This window comes from Camelus bactrianus, chromosome 20 (assembly GCF_048773025.1).
Source record: "Camelus bactrianus isolate YW-2024 breed Bactrian camel chromosome 20, ASM4877302v1, whole genome shotgun sequence".
NCBI classification, from domain to species: Eukaryota; Metazoa; Chordata; class Mammalia; order Artiodactyla; family Camelidae; genus Camelus; species Camelus bactrianus.
In genome coordinates, this window is record NC_133558.1 from 37,647,871 (window position 1) to 37,662,532 (window position 14,662).

General features: G+C 40.5%; 1 protein-coding gene across 2 annotated transcripts in view; it reads left to right on the plus strand.

The window, feature by feature from the left end:
- BEND6 (BEN domain containing 6) overlaps positions 1–14,662 on the plus strand; it is a 58,053-nt gene that overhangs the window by 40,226 nt on the left and 3,165 nt on the right. The window contains exons 4-6 of one of the 2 annotated variants that reach the window (XM_010973920.3): positions 954–1,174; positions 2,852–3,044; positions 4,439–4,575. In XM_010973920.3, coding sequence (XP_010972222.1) covers positions 954–1,174; positions 2,852–3,044; positions 4,439–4,566 — 542 coding nt within the window. In that variant the 3' untranslated portion in view covers positions 4,567–4,575. Of the gene's footprint in view, positions 1–953; positions 1,175–2,851; positions 4,404–4,438; positions 4,576–14,662 lie in introns of those variants that run through there. The other variant, XM_074348972.1, reaches the window with a different exon arrangement.

Sequence of the window (14,662 nt, forward strand, 5' to 3'; positions counted from 1 at the left end):
GCTCTCAAATCAAGTATCATTCTAAAGATTATACAGCTCAATAAAATGTCTAGAAAAGTACAGAAAAGTTCCAGAGTGTTTTTGCCTCTCCAGCAGTCTGTACCCTCAACTGTAGAGTGAGGGGCTGAATTACACAGGGTTCAAAGTGTCTCCCAATGCCAACAAAATGTTATTTGTCCTTAGGAAACAAACTAGATATAACAACAGAGAAGATCATTTTACAAGGAGGCATGAAACCTTTGAATGTGTAAGTTTACATTAAAAAATAAATAAATAAAGGAACAAAGAGAACATTCAGTTGATTACCAAAACCCATCTTTAACAAGTGAAAACATAGACCTGAACTGTGGCAATGAATTTTTATTAATTTGATGGCATTTGACTCCCTGGCAAACCATACACTAAGGCCACAGAAATGGTTTATTTTATCTTCTCACTTAAACTGGCCTACTGTGCATGTCTGGAAGGTGACATAATAGAATCAGTAATGTCTCCAGCGGGGGAGGGTGTAGCTCAGTGGTAGAGCGCACGCTTAGCATGCACAAGGTCCTGGGTTCAATCCCCAGTCCCTCCATTAAATAAGTAAGTGAATAAACATAATTACCACCCCCCCCCAAAAAGCAAACAAAAACAGTAATGTCACCAAACAACTGGTGAAATACCGTCAGATAATACCATTCACAACTAGAAAAAGTTCATTTTGGTTACAAATTCATGCACGTACATTTGAATACAATAACCAAACGTCTGTAAGTTACGATTCAGCAATTACTAACTTATTTAATAATGAAAAGTAAAGATGTCCCAACCACTCCTCTTACCATGCTCATTTCCCCAAGGTAGCGAGTGTTACCAATGGGTTCTCCCTGCTTCTCTGCATGTACACACAATAAAAATAGATGCCCCTGTTGTGCAAGGTACTTGTAAAATGTTACTTTTTCTTGCCATTGTAGTGTTGCCACAGGCGGTCACCCAGTTTGAAGAGCTGGTGGGGATGGCCGAGGCCCTGCTCAAGGGCGGAGGAACCCTGACCACGGCGGCGTCCACCCTCTGGAGAGCAACAAATAACTCCTCACCAGACTCATTTGCCTCCACGTGCAGCAATTCTAATTCTAATTCCAGTTCACCGATTTCCCTGAAAGCTGAAGAGGAGCATCACGCGGACGAGAAACAGGTCAGCTGGACAACCTGCCCTACCTTCCCCTGGGACACGGTTACACACAAAATTCAAGGGAGAGCCCAAATGATCATGGGTGACTTCAAGTCGATCACCATGTTCTGACTACATAAAACCACCTTTGACAATAAATCTAACATCTGTGAAAGAAATTTCCGACTTGGAAAATTAAAGCCAAATTGTGGACAATGATGAAGTTAAGCCAGAAAATTCCTAGGGGGGAGGCTACAGCTCAGTGGTAGAGCGCATGCTTAACGTACATGAGTTCCTGGGTTCAATCCCCAGTATCTCCATTAAAGTAAGTAAATAAACTTAATCACCTCCCCACCCTCCAAACAACAAAAAACTAGAAAATTCTTAAACCAGTGGCAGAGGGACAATTACACATGAAGGGTCCTAAAACTACACCAGGGAGACGAGGTGAGTCTCATCCCGTGCCTGCCGGCTGAACACAGTTCTACTCTCTCAGCTTCTCTTAATCGAGAAACAGAGGCTAAGAAAGAGGAAGAAAAATACCATGTGATATCATATGTGAATCTAAAAAGAAAAAAGAAAAAAGAGGACACTAATGAACTCAGCTACAAAACAGAAACAGGCTCACAGACGTAGTCAATAATCTTATGGTTACTGGGGGGAAGGGGGTGCGAAGGGATAAATTTGGGTGTTTGAGATTTGCAAATGTTAACCACTATGTATAAAAACAGATAAAAACAAAAAAATTAATCAAATGATACCAAATGAAAAAAAGAAAAAAAGAAAGAGTGGCTAGAGGTATAAGTTCTGTTAGAATCAGGTATCAGCCTGGGAAAATATGTCTTCATGAGACAACAGTCAAATCCTCACAATCTAACGTTCAGAATATTTGAATCTTAGTGCGCTGGTTTCCTTTTGCTATGTAACAGATCACTGCACACTCAGTGATTTATAACAATGCAAACGTATTACCCCAGCGTTCTGCAGGTCCCAAGTGTGGTGCTGGCAGGCGCACTCCTTTCTGGAGGCTTGGAGAGGAGTCTGTTTCCTGCCCACGGGGGTTGCTGAAGAATTCAGTTTCTCGTGGCTGTAGAGCTGTTTAACGGCCGACTGTAACCTGAACACCGTTCCCTGGTTCATGGCCCACTTCCAACCGTCTTCCAAGTCAGCCCTGCACGCCAAGTCCCCCTCATTCTTCAAATTTCTCCTCCTTCCTCCGTGTCTTTTTTCTGACCTACTCTTCTGTCTCCCTCTTCTGTATTAAAGGGCTCTTGTGATGCGATTGGGCCCACGTGGATAATCCAGGAATCCAGCATCTCAAAGTTCTTTAATGATATTTACAAAGTTGATTTCCCCCATAAGCTAACATATTCGCACGTCCCAGGGATTACAATGTGGATATTGCCAGTTGACCATTACTCTGCTGACCACACTTAACAGGAAGTGCTGGGGATGGACCAGGCCTTAAGGCATCAATCCAGGTTACATGACAAGAATTTGTATACACTCTGGAACAAATACGTCATAAATATGGGGCATTCTCTCAAAGATAACATTACCCTCTAACCCTTGAAATGTAAAATACATATTAAAAGCATAATAGATCACCTTAAAGAATGTTGATTTTGTTTCCTGGTATATCTTCAGATATTTTTCCTTTTCTTTCTCAATTGTTTCAATTATTACTTTTAATTATTTTAGTTCAAGATTGAGAAATGGCAGATTGCCCGCTGTAACAAGAGCAAGCCTCAGAAGTTCATCAATGATTTAATGCAAGTGCTTTACACAAATGAATACATGGCCACACACAGCCTGACGGGGGCCAAATCCTCTACTTCGAGGGACAAGGCGGTAAAACCAGCTATGAATCAGAATGAAGTTCAAGAGATCATAGGTGATGATATGATTGCATTGCACTGTCAGATGAATTTGAAATTATTTTGCCATCCAAGTTTAAGGTGTTCTTTCATCATCTTTTTTTTCCCTTCAAATTTCTTTTTCTTTTTTTCTCCCTTTTTTTTTAATTGAAGTATAGTCAGTTTACAATATTACGTCAATTTCTGGTGTACAGAATAAGGTTCCAGTCATACATATGCATACATAGATTCGTTTTCATTCTTTTTCATTATAGGTTATTATAAGATATTGAATATAGTTCCCTGTGCTCTACAGAAAAAACTTGTATGTCCAAATTTGTCTTTGAGAGAAAAATCTTAGGATAGCCTAAAACCTCTTATTATATTTGGGGAATTTTGTGGAAAAAACTTTACGTTAAAAGTAGTTAGTCAGATAAAAATAAATTTTATACCAGTAAAGAGTTTGGATTCATATAATTAATAGCTTTAGAAAAGTGAATTTTATCAAATCTTCTTGAACAAAATTTTAGTAACAGCTTATATCTTATTTTCTCTTCCTTATCTTGATTATATATATATATTATTTCTAATTCAGAAAAATAGGTTATGGTTTTCATCCTATTTGTGGTTTTTAAGTTAATCTCCTTAAATAAAATAATCTATATGATCAAGTAATTTTTTTTTGCAAATATCCAACAAATTTAGAGAATCACTGAATCCAAACTCTCTATATGTTAATCATATGTCATTTATCAGTTAGAAAAGAGTCAATCACAATCTACCTGTTTCAACTGATGTTGGGAACAGATAAAAATAAATTCCTCGCATTTTGGATCAAGGGCGTTTAGCATTCAGAGCAGTACCAAGGTCAAAGCTGAGCGGAAGACCAGCATGTATGCTCTGAGTTTATGATACAGACCTTTGCTATGTCTTGCTTCGCTTTGAAAAATCTGCCTGTAGATTCTTCAATTTAAATCCCTCATGGGTGTTTGGGCTGCTTTTTCAAGATGGAGACGAAGTTATAACGTGAATTGCTTGATGCTTTATCTCAGCTCGTACCTTAAGATGCAAAGGCCTGATAAAGTGGGGTTTTTTTTAATTAATTAATTAATTTTTATCAAAGTACAGTTGATGTATGTTATGTAAATTATAGGTGTACAATATGGCGATTCACAAGTTTTCATGTTTATGCTCCATTTTTAGCTATTATAAAATACTTGCTATATAGTCCCCGTGTTGTACAGTAGATCCTCATGGCCTATTTCATACCTGAGAGTTTGTACCTCTTCTCCCTCCCCAACCTGCCCCTCCCACCCCCTTCCGACTAGTAACCACCGGTGTGTTCTCTGTATCTGTGAGTCTGCTTCTTCCTTCTGATAAAGTGTTTTTGTATGTTTGGTTGTTGTTTTTGTTTTGTTTTGTTTTTTTACAGGAGTCACAAAACAGTTATTTCCCAACACAGACGATGTTTCAATTAGGAGAATGATAGGGCAAAAGCTAAACAACTGCACCAAGAAGCCAAATTTAAGCAAAAATCTGAACTCTCAGGATGTTAAGTAGAGCCTTTTGGTAAGTCTTGCAAATCTTCACAATCCTTTCTGTGGGGCAAGAAGATGTAATACCTGTGCTCACAGAACAGCACGGATCTACACACACACCCCTAGAGAAGACCAGAGGCCTGGGAGATGCTCACAGGTGTTCCTGGGGGCAGAGGCAGGGGCAGGGAAGGGGGGCTGCATGTGGGAAGTGCTGCATCAGTTACCCAGATTTTCCTTTCCCCGAGCCTCTCACATATTTTGATACCCTCTAAACATGCCCAAGTGCACCAGAGTCTTAAGAAGGGGAGAGGGTAGGTGGTGTTTTCCAGGTGTATTTTGCTGAGGAACTTGTCTTCTTCACAGAACATTTGTTACCTTGTGGGTGTGTTGCCAATGGGGAGGGTCTTGTCTCGCTGCAGAAAGAATTCAGAGATGGAACGCGGAGGTTAAGAAAGTAAAGTGAGGATTTATTAAGGGATGGAGAGCACCCTCTCAAAGGGAGGTGGGCAGGCTCAGGTGAGCGGCTGCCCTGAGTGTCTTTGGCAAGTTGGTTACAGAGGGTGTAAAATGAATGGGCGGAATATTCACTGGAGAGGGAAGCGTTTGGGGTCATATTCCCTGATTTTTATCCCAGCTCCACCTTCCCAAGGGGAGGAGGTGTTTTTGTCGTTATTTAGTCTGAGTCAGAAGTGTAATGGCATCGGTGCATGATGGGTAGTTCTGACCAGCAAGGCTAATTTTATTGAAATCAGGGCATAATGAGCAAAAGGTTACATTCGTACACTGGAGATTCCTGCCTTTTCCCACCTTTCCTTGTTGGCCTCCAGGGCCCTTGTCACCCCAAACTGTGTGACCACTCATCAGCCCAGAGGTTCCTGCTTGTCTTTCTCTGCCCAGGGACCCCTGGTGCTTACACGATGTAGGGTTTCCTGCATTTGGCCGGTGCCCTTCCTTTGTGCCCAATTCCTGCCATTTGGCCTGCATCCCCTTTCTCTGCTCATATGTAGCTATCTGCCTGCTCTCACCGGTGGGGGTAGAAAGGAACCTGAGGAGGGACGCACGACAGTTCAGGAGGTGTTTCTCTAGAACAAGGGAGATACAGACCCTGGGGAATCTCTGAAGCACATGACCAGGACTGACTGACAACACTAACAGTGGTTCGACCTGTGTACAAACCATGGGCTGGAAGTCCCCAGGGGTCTCCTCTCCCTCCCCACTCTGCTTCTCCATGCTTGAAATCTTTAAGTCAGTGGTTGCAGTCTGTATTGGTTTGAGAGGGATTCTACCAATATGTTTGCATTACACTAAAAGGAAGAATGATTTGTTTTTAGCGAGTTCTGAAGGAAATACACATTATGGTCAGGTCCTGCCTAGGTGAGACTGGGACGTGGAATTTAGTGTTTGCTTTGGCCACTCAAAGTCCTGGCCCTTTCACTTGTTCTCACCCTCCCTCTCCATCATGTTGATGGAAACTATGTGACAAATATGCACTGTTGTGCTATTAATATTTTATTTGATAAACAGGTATATGATAAACAAGAGGGCAGGTTTTCCTTCCCTTTTCTTTTTTTTTTTTAATTGAAGTATATAGTCAGTTACAATGCATCAGTTTCTGGTGTACAGCAGCATGTCCCAGTCATGCGTATATATACTTGAATTCGTTTTCATATTCGTTTTCGTATTCTTTTTCATTAAAAGTTATTACAAGATGTTGAATATAGTTCCCTGTGCTGGACAGAAGAAATTTGTTTATCTGTTTTTCTTCCTCCCCTTTTCTTTACTTCCACCTTTGATTCCCATTTTCCTGCTTTTCACCGGCCACCCTGAGGCCATGCCACGTGTCCTTTTCTTCTGGCTGGGATGTGGAACTGCGTGTAATGCAGTGACTCCCCACCTCCACCACCCACCCACTGCCGACTCCCACCCCCTCCTCCTCGAGGGTCCTTTACTATCTTGCTCTACAATTAAGGCGACCACCGATGAGATGCAACAATACTCTCTCGTCCTTAAAAAAACAAAACACAATAACCGCCCCAAACAAAAAAAATCTACTTATAACAGCTACAGGGTAATTCTTTCCCTTGGCTCATACATATTCATAGACCGACTTGACGATCTATAGAAGATAAGGAAATTTGTAGCCTTTTTCTCCCCCAAGGGAATAAAAATGTTGGTTGACTGTGAGTTTCACAGCCTCCCAGTTAGGAGATCATTGCTTAATTGAGGCCTTAGAATTTCTGATTTTGGCATGAGGACCCAGTTATCCTGGTGTGTAACAGCCAAGCTCCCTGTCTAAAAGCCATGTAACCACACCTTCAGGTCACAGGGCTGTCCTCTGGAGCACATTATTGTATTTCAGAGCTCTGCAAAGCAATTTGATATCCTAACTTCTGCCTTTTTCATCTCTCAGGCTGCCAAGGGTACGCACAAAACTCATCTCTGACAATGGTCAGCAGAGTATTGAAGAAATTAAAGTTAAAAGGTTTTTATATCAGTTTTGCTTGTACTTGCCAGTAGTGGTATTATTAAATCACCTGGCTATGACATTAATTAAAATAGAAAAAAGGAAGAAATCTTATTTTATCCACACAGTATGTTCTGGCACCTTCCAGGCCTGGCTTGTGCTTGGTTGCCATAATGCTTGGAATAGAAATGCATAAAATTTGAGTCAGAAGTAGAGATTAACACTAAAATGGAATTTCTTTAAATTAGCAGGTATCTTTCATGTGAAGAATAGTTAAATCCAAATTATTTCAAAAGGACTGAGAAAATACCCTAGGAAAGGCAGGGTCGCATAAAACCAACCTCATTCAGCCATGCCTGCTGCATGGGTCAGATAAAGCACCACCTGGTGGAACGCTGCTGTAATTTCTCTTGTTGCTCCTGTTACTAACAGGAGCCTAAAGTGACTGCATTTATTCAGGCGAACCACAGTCCCTCCTCACCCCGACCCCAAAAGTATTCCTTGGAAAAATAATTTTCCTTCCACTCCTGTAAGCAAGGCAGTAGGTAGTGCAGAACCACGTACACTTCTGCGAATTCCAGTACACCCGAGAAAAACCGAGCAACCCCGCCGTGCGTCCTGGTAGGCTGTGCCCTCCACCCAGTGCGGAGCTCAAAGCTGCCGCTGGCTTGGATTTGAAACGACAACCGTTTCCCAGCTGAGACTTATGTCTGTGACGAGGAGAGCTAAATTCCACGCAGCCCCTTTCTTCGCCCGTTCATTCGCACGCCTCCAGCTGCTCTCAAGTTACCTGCAGCTCACGCCTGGCCTTGAGCTTGAGGCTGTCAATCTCCCTGGCCTCGCTCCATTATTTTGCTTCTTTCTTACAAGAGCTGAAGGAGATTTTATTTCTAAGAATTACAGGTTATTAGAATATCACCTCTGTAACACCCCACGAAGGGGTCAAACAGCCTTCTCTTGAAATTTCCGTGACGGCCCCAGTTTACATAATGTCTACCGTAGTGTTGCATCTGCGTGTAACTGAAAGATGATCGAATACAATGGCACTGAAACTAAGTGGGAGGCATTGCGTCCCTGCCCCTGAAATAGGGGATATTTGAAAATGTCCAGAGGTAACTTTGGGTTGTCATAACTGGGTGATACTACTGGCCTCTAGTGGATAGGAGCCAGGGATACTGTGGTACATCTTACAAGGCATAGGACAGCCCCCACAACAAAGAATTACCCAGTCTAAAATGTCAGTTCTGGTCTAAAATGTTTTCTTGGCCACCAAGATGGCGGGGTAGGAAGACCCAGAGCTCAGAGGGCACACCCAAACTACACCTGTTTACAGACCATCCATCAATGCAAGCAACCCGAAGACTAGCAGAAAAGATCTTCTACAACTAAGGATATACAGAAGGAACCCAAATAAGAAGGGTGGAGATGCGGTACAGTCAAACACACATGCCCAGGTGGGTGACTCACAAATGGGAGGATATCACAATTGTAGAGGTTCTCCCCAAGAAGTGAGGGGTCCAAGACTCATATCGAGCTTCCCAGGCCTGGAGTCCTTCATCAGGAAGACGAGCCCCTAGAACGTCTTGCCTTGAAGGCCAGTGGGGCTTGCATTCAGGAGACGCAATGGGCTGTAGGAAATGGAGACTCCACTTTTAAAGGGCTCATGCAGAACTGCACACACTCCAGGTCCCAGCTCAGAGGCAATAATCCGAAAGGAGCCTGGGTCAGAACCAGCTGCTGATTTTAAGAGTCTCCAGGAGAGACAGGAGGCAACTTGGACTCCCCCTGTGGACACAGATACTGGAAGCAGACATTTTGGGGAGCTCTTTCTACCACGAGGACACTGGTGCTGGCAAGTCCTCCCTCTTGCCTGTTAGTGTGGAGGCTTACCCGCCCGCCAGCTGGTCACCACCAGTCCTGGGACCACCTCAGGCTGAGCAGAGACCTGGCCCTGCCCACTAGCAGGCCTGAACCAGCCCTGGGAGCCCCTGGCCCCATAGCTAGCATGCCAGGACCCAGCACTGCACACCAGTGGGCTGCCCCATAGCCAGCTGCCCTAGGACACCCCGGGACACCCCAGGGCTGCAGCCAGCCTCCCCAGGACCCTGCCTCACTCACCAGTGGGCCAGCACCAGCCCAGGGATGCCACGGGCCTTGCAGCCAGCTGTGCCAGGACACAGCCCCACCTACCAGCAGCCGGGAGCTTCTGCAGGAGGCAGGGCCTGGTAGCCAAGTGGACCAGGGGCCAGCCCCATGTTCCAGCGCACCCACAGTAGTCAGCCCTGCCACAACAGAAGGGCCCACCCAGCCCACATGGGGGCACGCCTACCGCAAGTAGCCCTGGTGACCAGACGGGAGTGCACTGCTGGGCCCACAGGAGGACTCCTACAAGGAGAAGACTCTCCAAGATTGGGAGATACAACCAACCTACCTAATACATACAAATAACAAAGGGAATTGGGCAAAATGAGGTGACAAAGGAAGGAGCAAGATAAAACCCCAAAAGAAGAACTAAGTGAAGTGCAGATAAGCAATCAACCCCATAAAGAGTTCATGGTAATCATAAAGATGCTAACAAACTGGGAGAAGAACGGATGAACACACTGACACGTTTAATGAAGGGTTGGAAAATACAAAGAAGAACCAGAGCTGAAGCATACAATAACTGAGATGAAAAATGAAAAATATACTAGAAGGAATTAACAGGAGATTAGATAATACAGAGGAACAGATAAGTGAACTGGAAGACAGAGAGGTGGAAATTACCCAAGCTGAACAGGAAAAAAAGAAACAAAAGAATTTTAAAAAATAGGGACAGTTTTAAAGACTTCTAAGACAACATCAGATGTACTAATGTTCGCATTTTTGAGGTCCCAGAAGAAGAAGAGAGACAGAAAGGGGAGAGAACTTACTTGAAGTGATAACAACTGAACATTTTCCTAACCTAGGAAAGGAAACACATCCATGTCCCAGTAGCAATAGAGAGTCCCAAACAAGATGACTAGGGCACACTATAATTGAAATGACAAAAATTAAAGATAAAGAGAGAATCGTAAAAGCAGCAAGGAAAAAACAACCAGTTGTATACAAGGGAACTTCCGTAAGACTGTCAGCTGACTTTTTAGCAGAAACTTTGCAGGCCAGAAAGGTGTGGCATGATATATTTAGAGTGATGAAAGGAAAAAAACCTAAATCAAACCTAAATACTCCACTCAGCAGGGCTATCATTGAGATCTGAAGTAGAGATGAATTTCCCAAATGAGCAAAATCTAAAAGAGTTTAGCACCACCAAACCATCTTTACAAGCCATGTTAAAGGGACTTCTCTAAGTGGAAAAGAAAGACCACAGCTAGAAATATAAAATTACAAAAGGAGAAAATCTCATTGGTAAGGGCAAACATACAGTGAAGGTACCCACTACTTATAAAGTAGGAAGGTTAAAAGACAGAATCGTCTGTATCCACAATAAGTAGTTAAGGGATACACAAACACAAAGGATGTCAAAAACATTGGTGGGGAAGAGTAAAAATGCAGTGTTGTTAGAATGCGTTTGAATTTAGGAGATTATCAACTTAAAATAATCATGTATGTGTAGGTTGCTATATATAAACCTCATGGTAACTACAAAGCAAAAATTGATAATAGATACACATACAAAAAAAGAGAAAGGAATCCAAACTTAGCTCTAAAGATAGTCATCAAATCACAAGGGAAGAGGGGGAAGGGTATAGCTCAAGTGGTAGAGCACACGCTCAGCACCCAAGAGGTCAGGGGTTCGATCCCCAGTACCTCCTCCAAGCAGAAATCAATGAAGAAACCTAATTACCTCCCCCACATAAATCACAAGGAAAGAGCACAAAAGAAGAGCAAAGAACAGGGGGTAAAAAAAGAACAGTGGGGTGGAGGGTGGGAAGGGATAGACTGGGATTTCAAAATTGTAGAATAGATAAATAAGATTACACTGTATAGCACAGGGAAATATACACAAAACGTTATGATAACTCACAGAGAAAAAAATGTGACAATGAGTGTGTCCATGAATGACTGAAAAATGTGCTGAACACTGGAATTTGACACAATATTGTAAAATGATTATAAATCAATAAAAAATGTTAAAAAAAAAAAAAAAGAACCGTGAAGGAAACTATCAACAAAATGAAAAGGCAGCCTACTGAACGGGAGCGTATACTTGCAAATGACATACACAATAAGAAGTTAATATCCAAAATATACAAAGAACTCTTGCAACTCAACATTAAAAAAAAAAAAGCAATTAAAAAATAGGTAGAGGAACTGAGTAGACATTTTTCTAAAGAAGACATAAAGATGGCCAACAGGCACATGAAAAGATGCTCAGCATCACTAGTCATCAGAAATGCAAATCAGAACCACAACGAGATAACACTTCACGCTTGTCAGAATGGCTGTCACCAAAAGACAGCAAATAACAAGTGCTGGCAAGGATGTAGAGAAAAGGGAACTGTCGTACACGGTTGGTGGGAATGTAAATTGATGCAGCCACTATGCAAAACAATACGAAGATTCCTCAAGTAATTAAAAATAGAACTGCCATACAATCCAGCAATTCAACTTCTGGATATTTTTCGAAAGAAAACAAAAACACTAATTGGAAAGGATATATGCACCCCTATGTTCATTGCAGCATTATTCACAACAGCCAGTGTATGGAAGCAACCTAAGTGCCCACGGACAGATGAATAGATAAAGATGTTTAGATAGATAGATATGTAGTTAGATATCCATTAAAAAGAATGAAATCCTGCCATTTGTGACAACATGGATGGACCTAGAGGGTATTATACTAAGTTAAAGTCAGACAGAGAAAGACAAATATATGTTTTCACATATATGTAGAATCTAAAAAAACAAAACAAACAAATAAACATAAACTAGCAGAGTCATAGATACAGAACAAATATTTGCCAGAAAGGAGGGCTGGTGGGATGAGTGAAATCAATGAGGGAGACTGAGGTATGGATTTCCAGTTACAAAATAAATAAATGATGGGGACGGAACGTACATCGTGGGGAATATAGTCAATAATAATGTAATGTCTTTGTGTGGTGACAGATGGTAATGAGACTTATTGTGGTGATCACTTTGAAGTGTATAGAAGTATTGAATCACTATGTTGTACACCAGGAACTAACACAGTGTGGTAGATCAACTATACTTAAAAAAAAACAACAAAACACCCAAACCAAATAAACTCATAGAAAAAGACATGAGATTTGTGCCTGGTGTTACCAGAGGCAGTGGATAGAGGGAAAGAGAACTGGATGAATGATATTCAAACTGTACAAACTTCCAACTATAAGATAAATAAATACTAGGGATGTGATGGACAACATGATAAATAAAATTAACACTGCTGAGTGTTACATATGAAAATTGTTAAAAGAGTAAATCCTAAGAGTTCTCATCACAAGGGAAAAAATTCCTTTTTCTTTTATTTTGTATTATATGAGATGATGAATGTTCACTAAACTTGTGGTAATCATTTCATGATGATGTAAGTCAAATTATTATGCTGTACACCTGACAAATGTATATCAATTATATCTCAATAATACTGGAAGAAAAAAATGAATTCCTTCTTTTGGAGATAATAAAACTCAAACTAAAAAGGTTAAGCGAACTGCCAAAGTTACACGATTAGTAACTATTAGAGAGCCAACGCTAGCATGTAGTTCTTTGCATTTCTTACTGCATTAGTCTTGGTTCTCCAGAATTAGTCATGGTTCTCCAGAGAAACAGAACCAGTAGGATGTTTATTTAGATTTATTTTAAGGAGTTGGCATAGACTATTTGCAGGGCAGACTAGCAGGCTGGAGACCCAGGGAAGAGTGGATGTTGCAGTCTTGATTCCAAAGACTATCTGGACTTTTAAGGATTCCTCTTCCTTGGAGGATCTCAGTCTTTTTGTTTAAGGCTTTCAACTTATTGGATGAGACCCACCCACATTATGGAGGGTAATATGCTTTACTGAAAATCTACTGATTTACATGTTAATCTTATCTAAAAATTACCTTCCCAGCAACATCTAGCCTGGCATTCGACCGAACAACTGGGTACCTTAGCCTAGCCAAGTTGAAAAATTAAACGTTCTAGGGTCAGAAAGTCTGGTGTTTTATTTTTAGAAAGTCTGATTTTGAAGCCTGTTCCACGTCATAATAAATGCGTGGCTTCTGAGGAATTCTTGACATCTCTGAACTTTGAGTTAAACAGGGATAATAATACTATCTACCTCAGTGATGGAGCCAGAATTTGTGGGACCTGAAGCTTAATAGAATTGGGAGAACTCTCTTTAAGAAAGAAACACAAAATTATGAAGGTGCCATCAGTAACAACTCTGTAAATTAATTCAGAATAAATAAATCATGAAAACTACATGATATTTAAAAGTTAGCAAATTTCTCAAATATCACATAATATAGGGAAAATTACATAATATGTTTATTAGTAACTCCATAGTACTTTCATTTTTTTTGCATAAATGTTGACTGCCTCTTCATTTGACAATTTTATAATAGTTTTTTCTATAGAAAGAATAGAAAAATAACTTAGATCATTCTCTAGCATAGTTGGTGGAAAATTGCTTTTTTTTCTTTTTGACAATTTACAGAGTTTTTTTCAAATTCTCAACTCTACAATGTAATTTTTAGGATTGTTGTCAAATTTGAGGAAAACATTATTGAGTTTCTTTGATATCTGAGTTGTAAGATTTCAGGGCATTTCAGGTTTTCTATGGAGTGCGTGCTCTTAAATATTCTTTGAATTGACCACATTCATAGTATTCCTACAAGACACTGCATACTGGAATGGCCAGCACTAATGTAACTATACACAGAAGAGATTATAAAGCACAAAAATATGTCCCAGTCAATCCTTAACCAAATCTCAGAAGCGCCCACTGCCACTTCCTGGTTATAATCGGAGGAGAAAATATGACTGGAGAGCAATTAAAATGGAAAGAGAAAAACAGAGGTCTTAACTGAGGATGGCTGAAATATATAATTTTGGCAAATTTAACAAAAATTTATAAACATATGAAGATATTGCTAGGGTCGTATTTTTTGGAAGTTACCTATATAAGTAAGCTTTATCAGCTTCCCAGTAATTCCACCTCTGACCTAACTCATTGGTATGACTTTGGGTTTTTGGGGCTTTTGGGAGGAGGTTTTTTGGGGTTTTTTTTTTTTTTTGAGTTGTGAAAGAGGTAAGGCAGATTTAGGAAATTGCCTGATATTTGAACAATCAATAAACGTAACTGAAGAATGACAAACAGTTGACAATTTTTAAGATGATTGATGGATATGTGGGGATTGTTCATTTTACTTTGTGCGATCTGAGTTTTTAAAAAGTCATTTGAGATAAAAAATATACATATATATTAAACGTTTTAGCTGTTATCTACGCTTGAATTCCTCTGAACAGAGCATAAAAATAATTCCTAAGTCACCTCAATAGTAATAGTTCTTATTAACAATTTGTATTTTTAAGCGAAAACTTGTTGTTGACATAAAAATAAATAACTCATACTCATGAATAACTCAAATTATAAGTCAACCGTTAAAAATACTATAAGAATACTAACAAATTTGTTTCTTTTTTTTAACATTTTTTATTGATT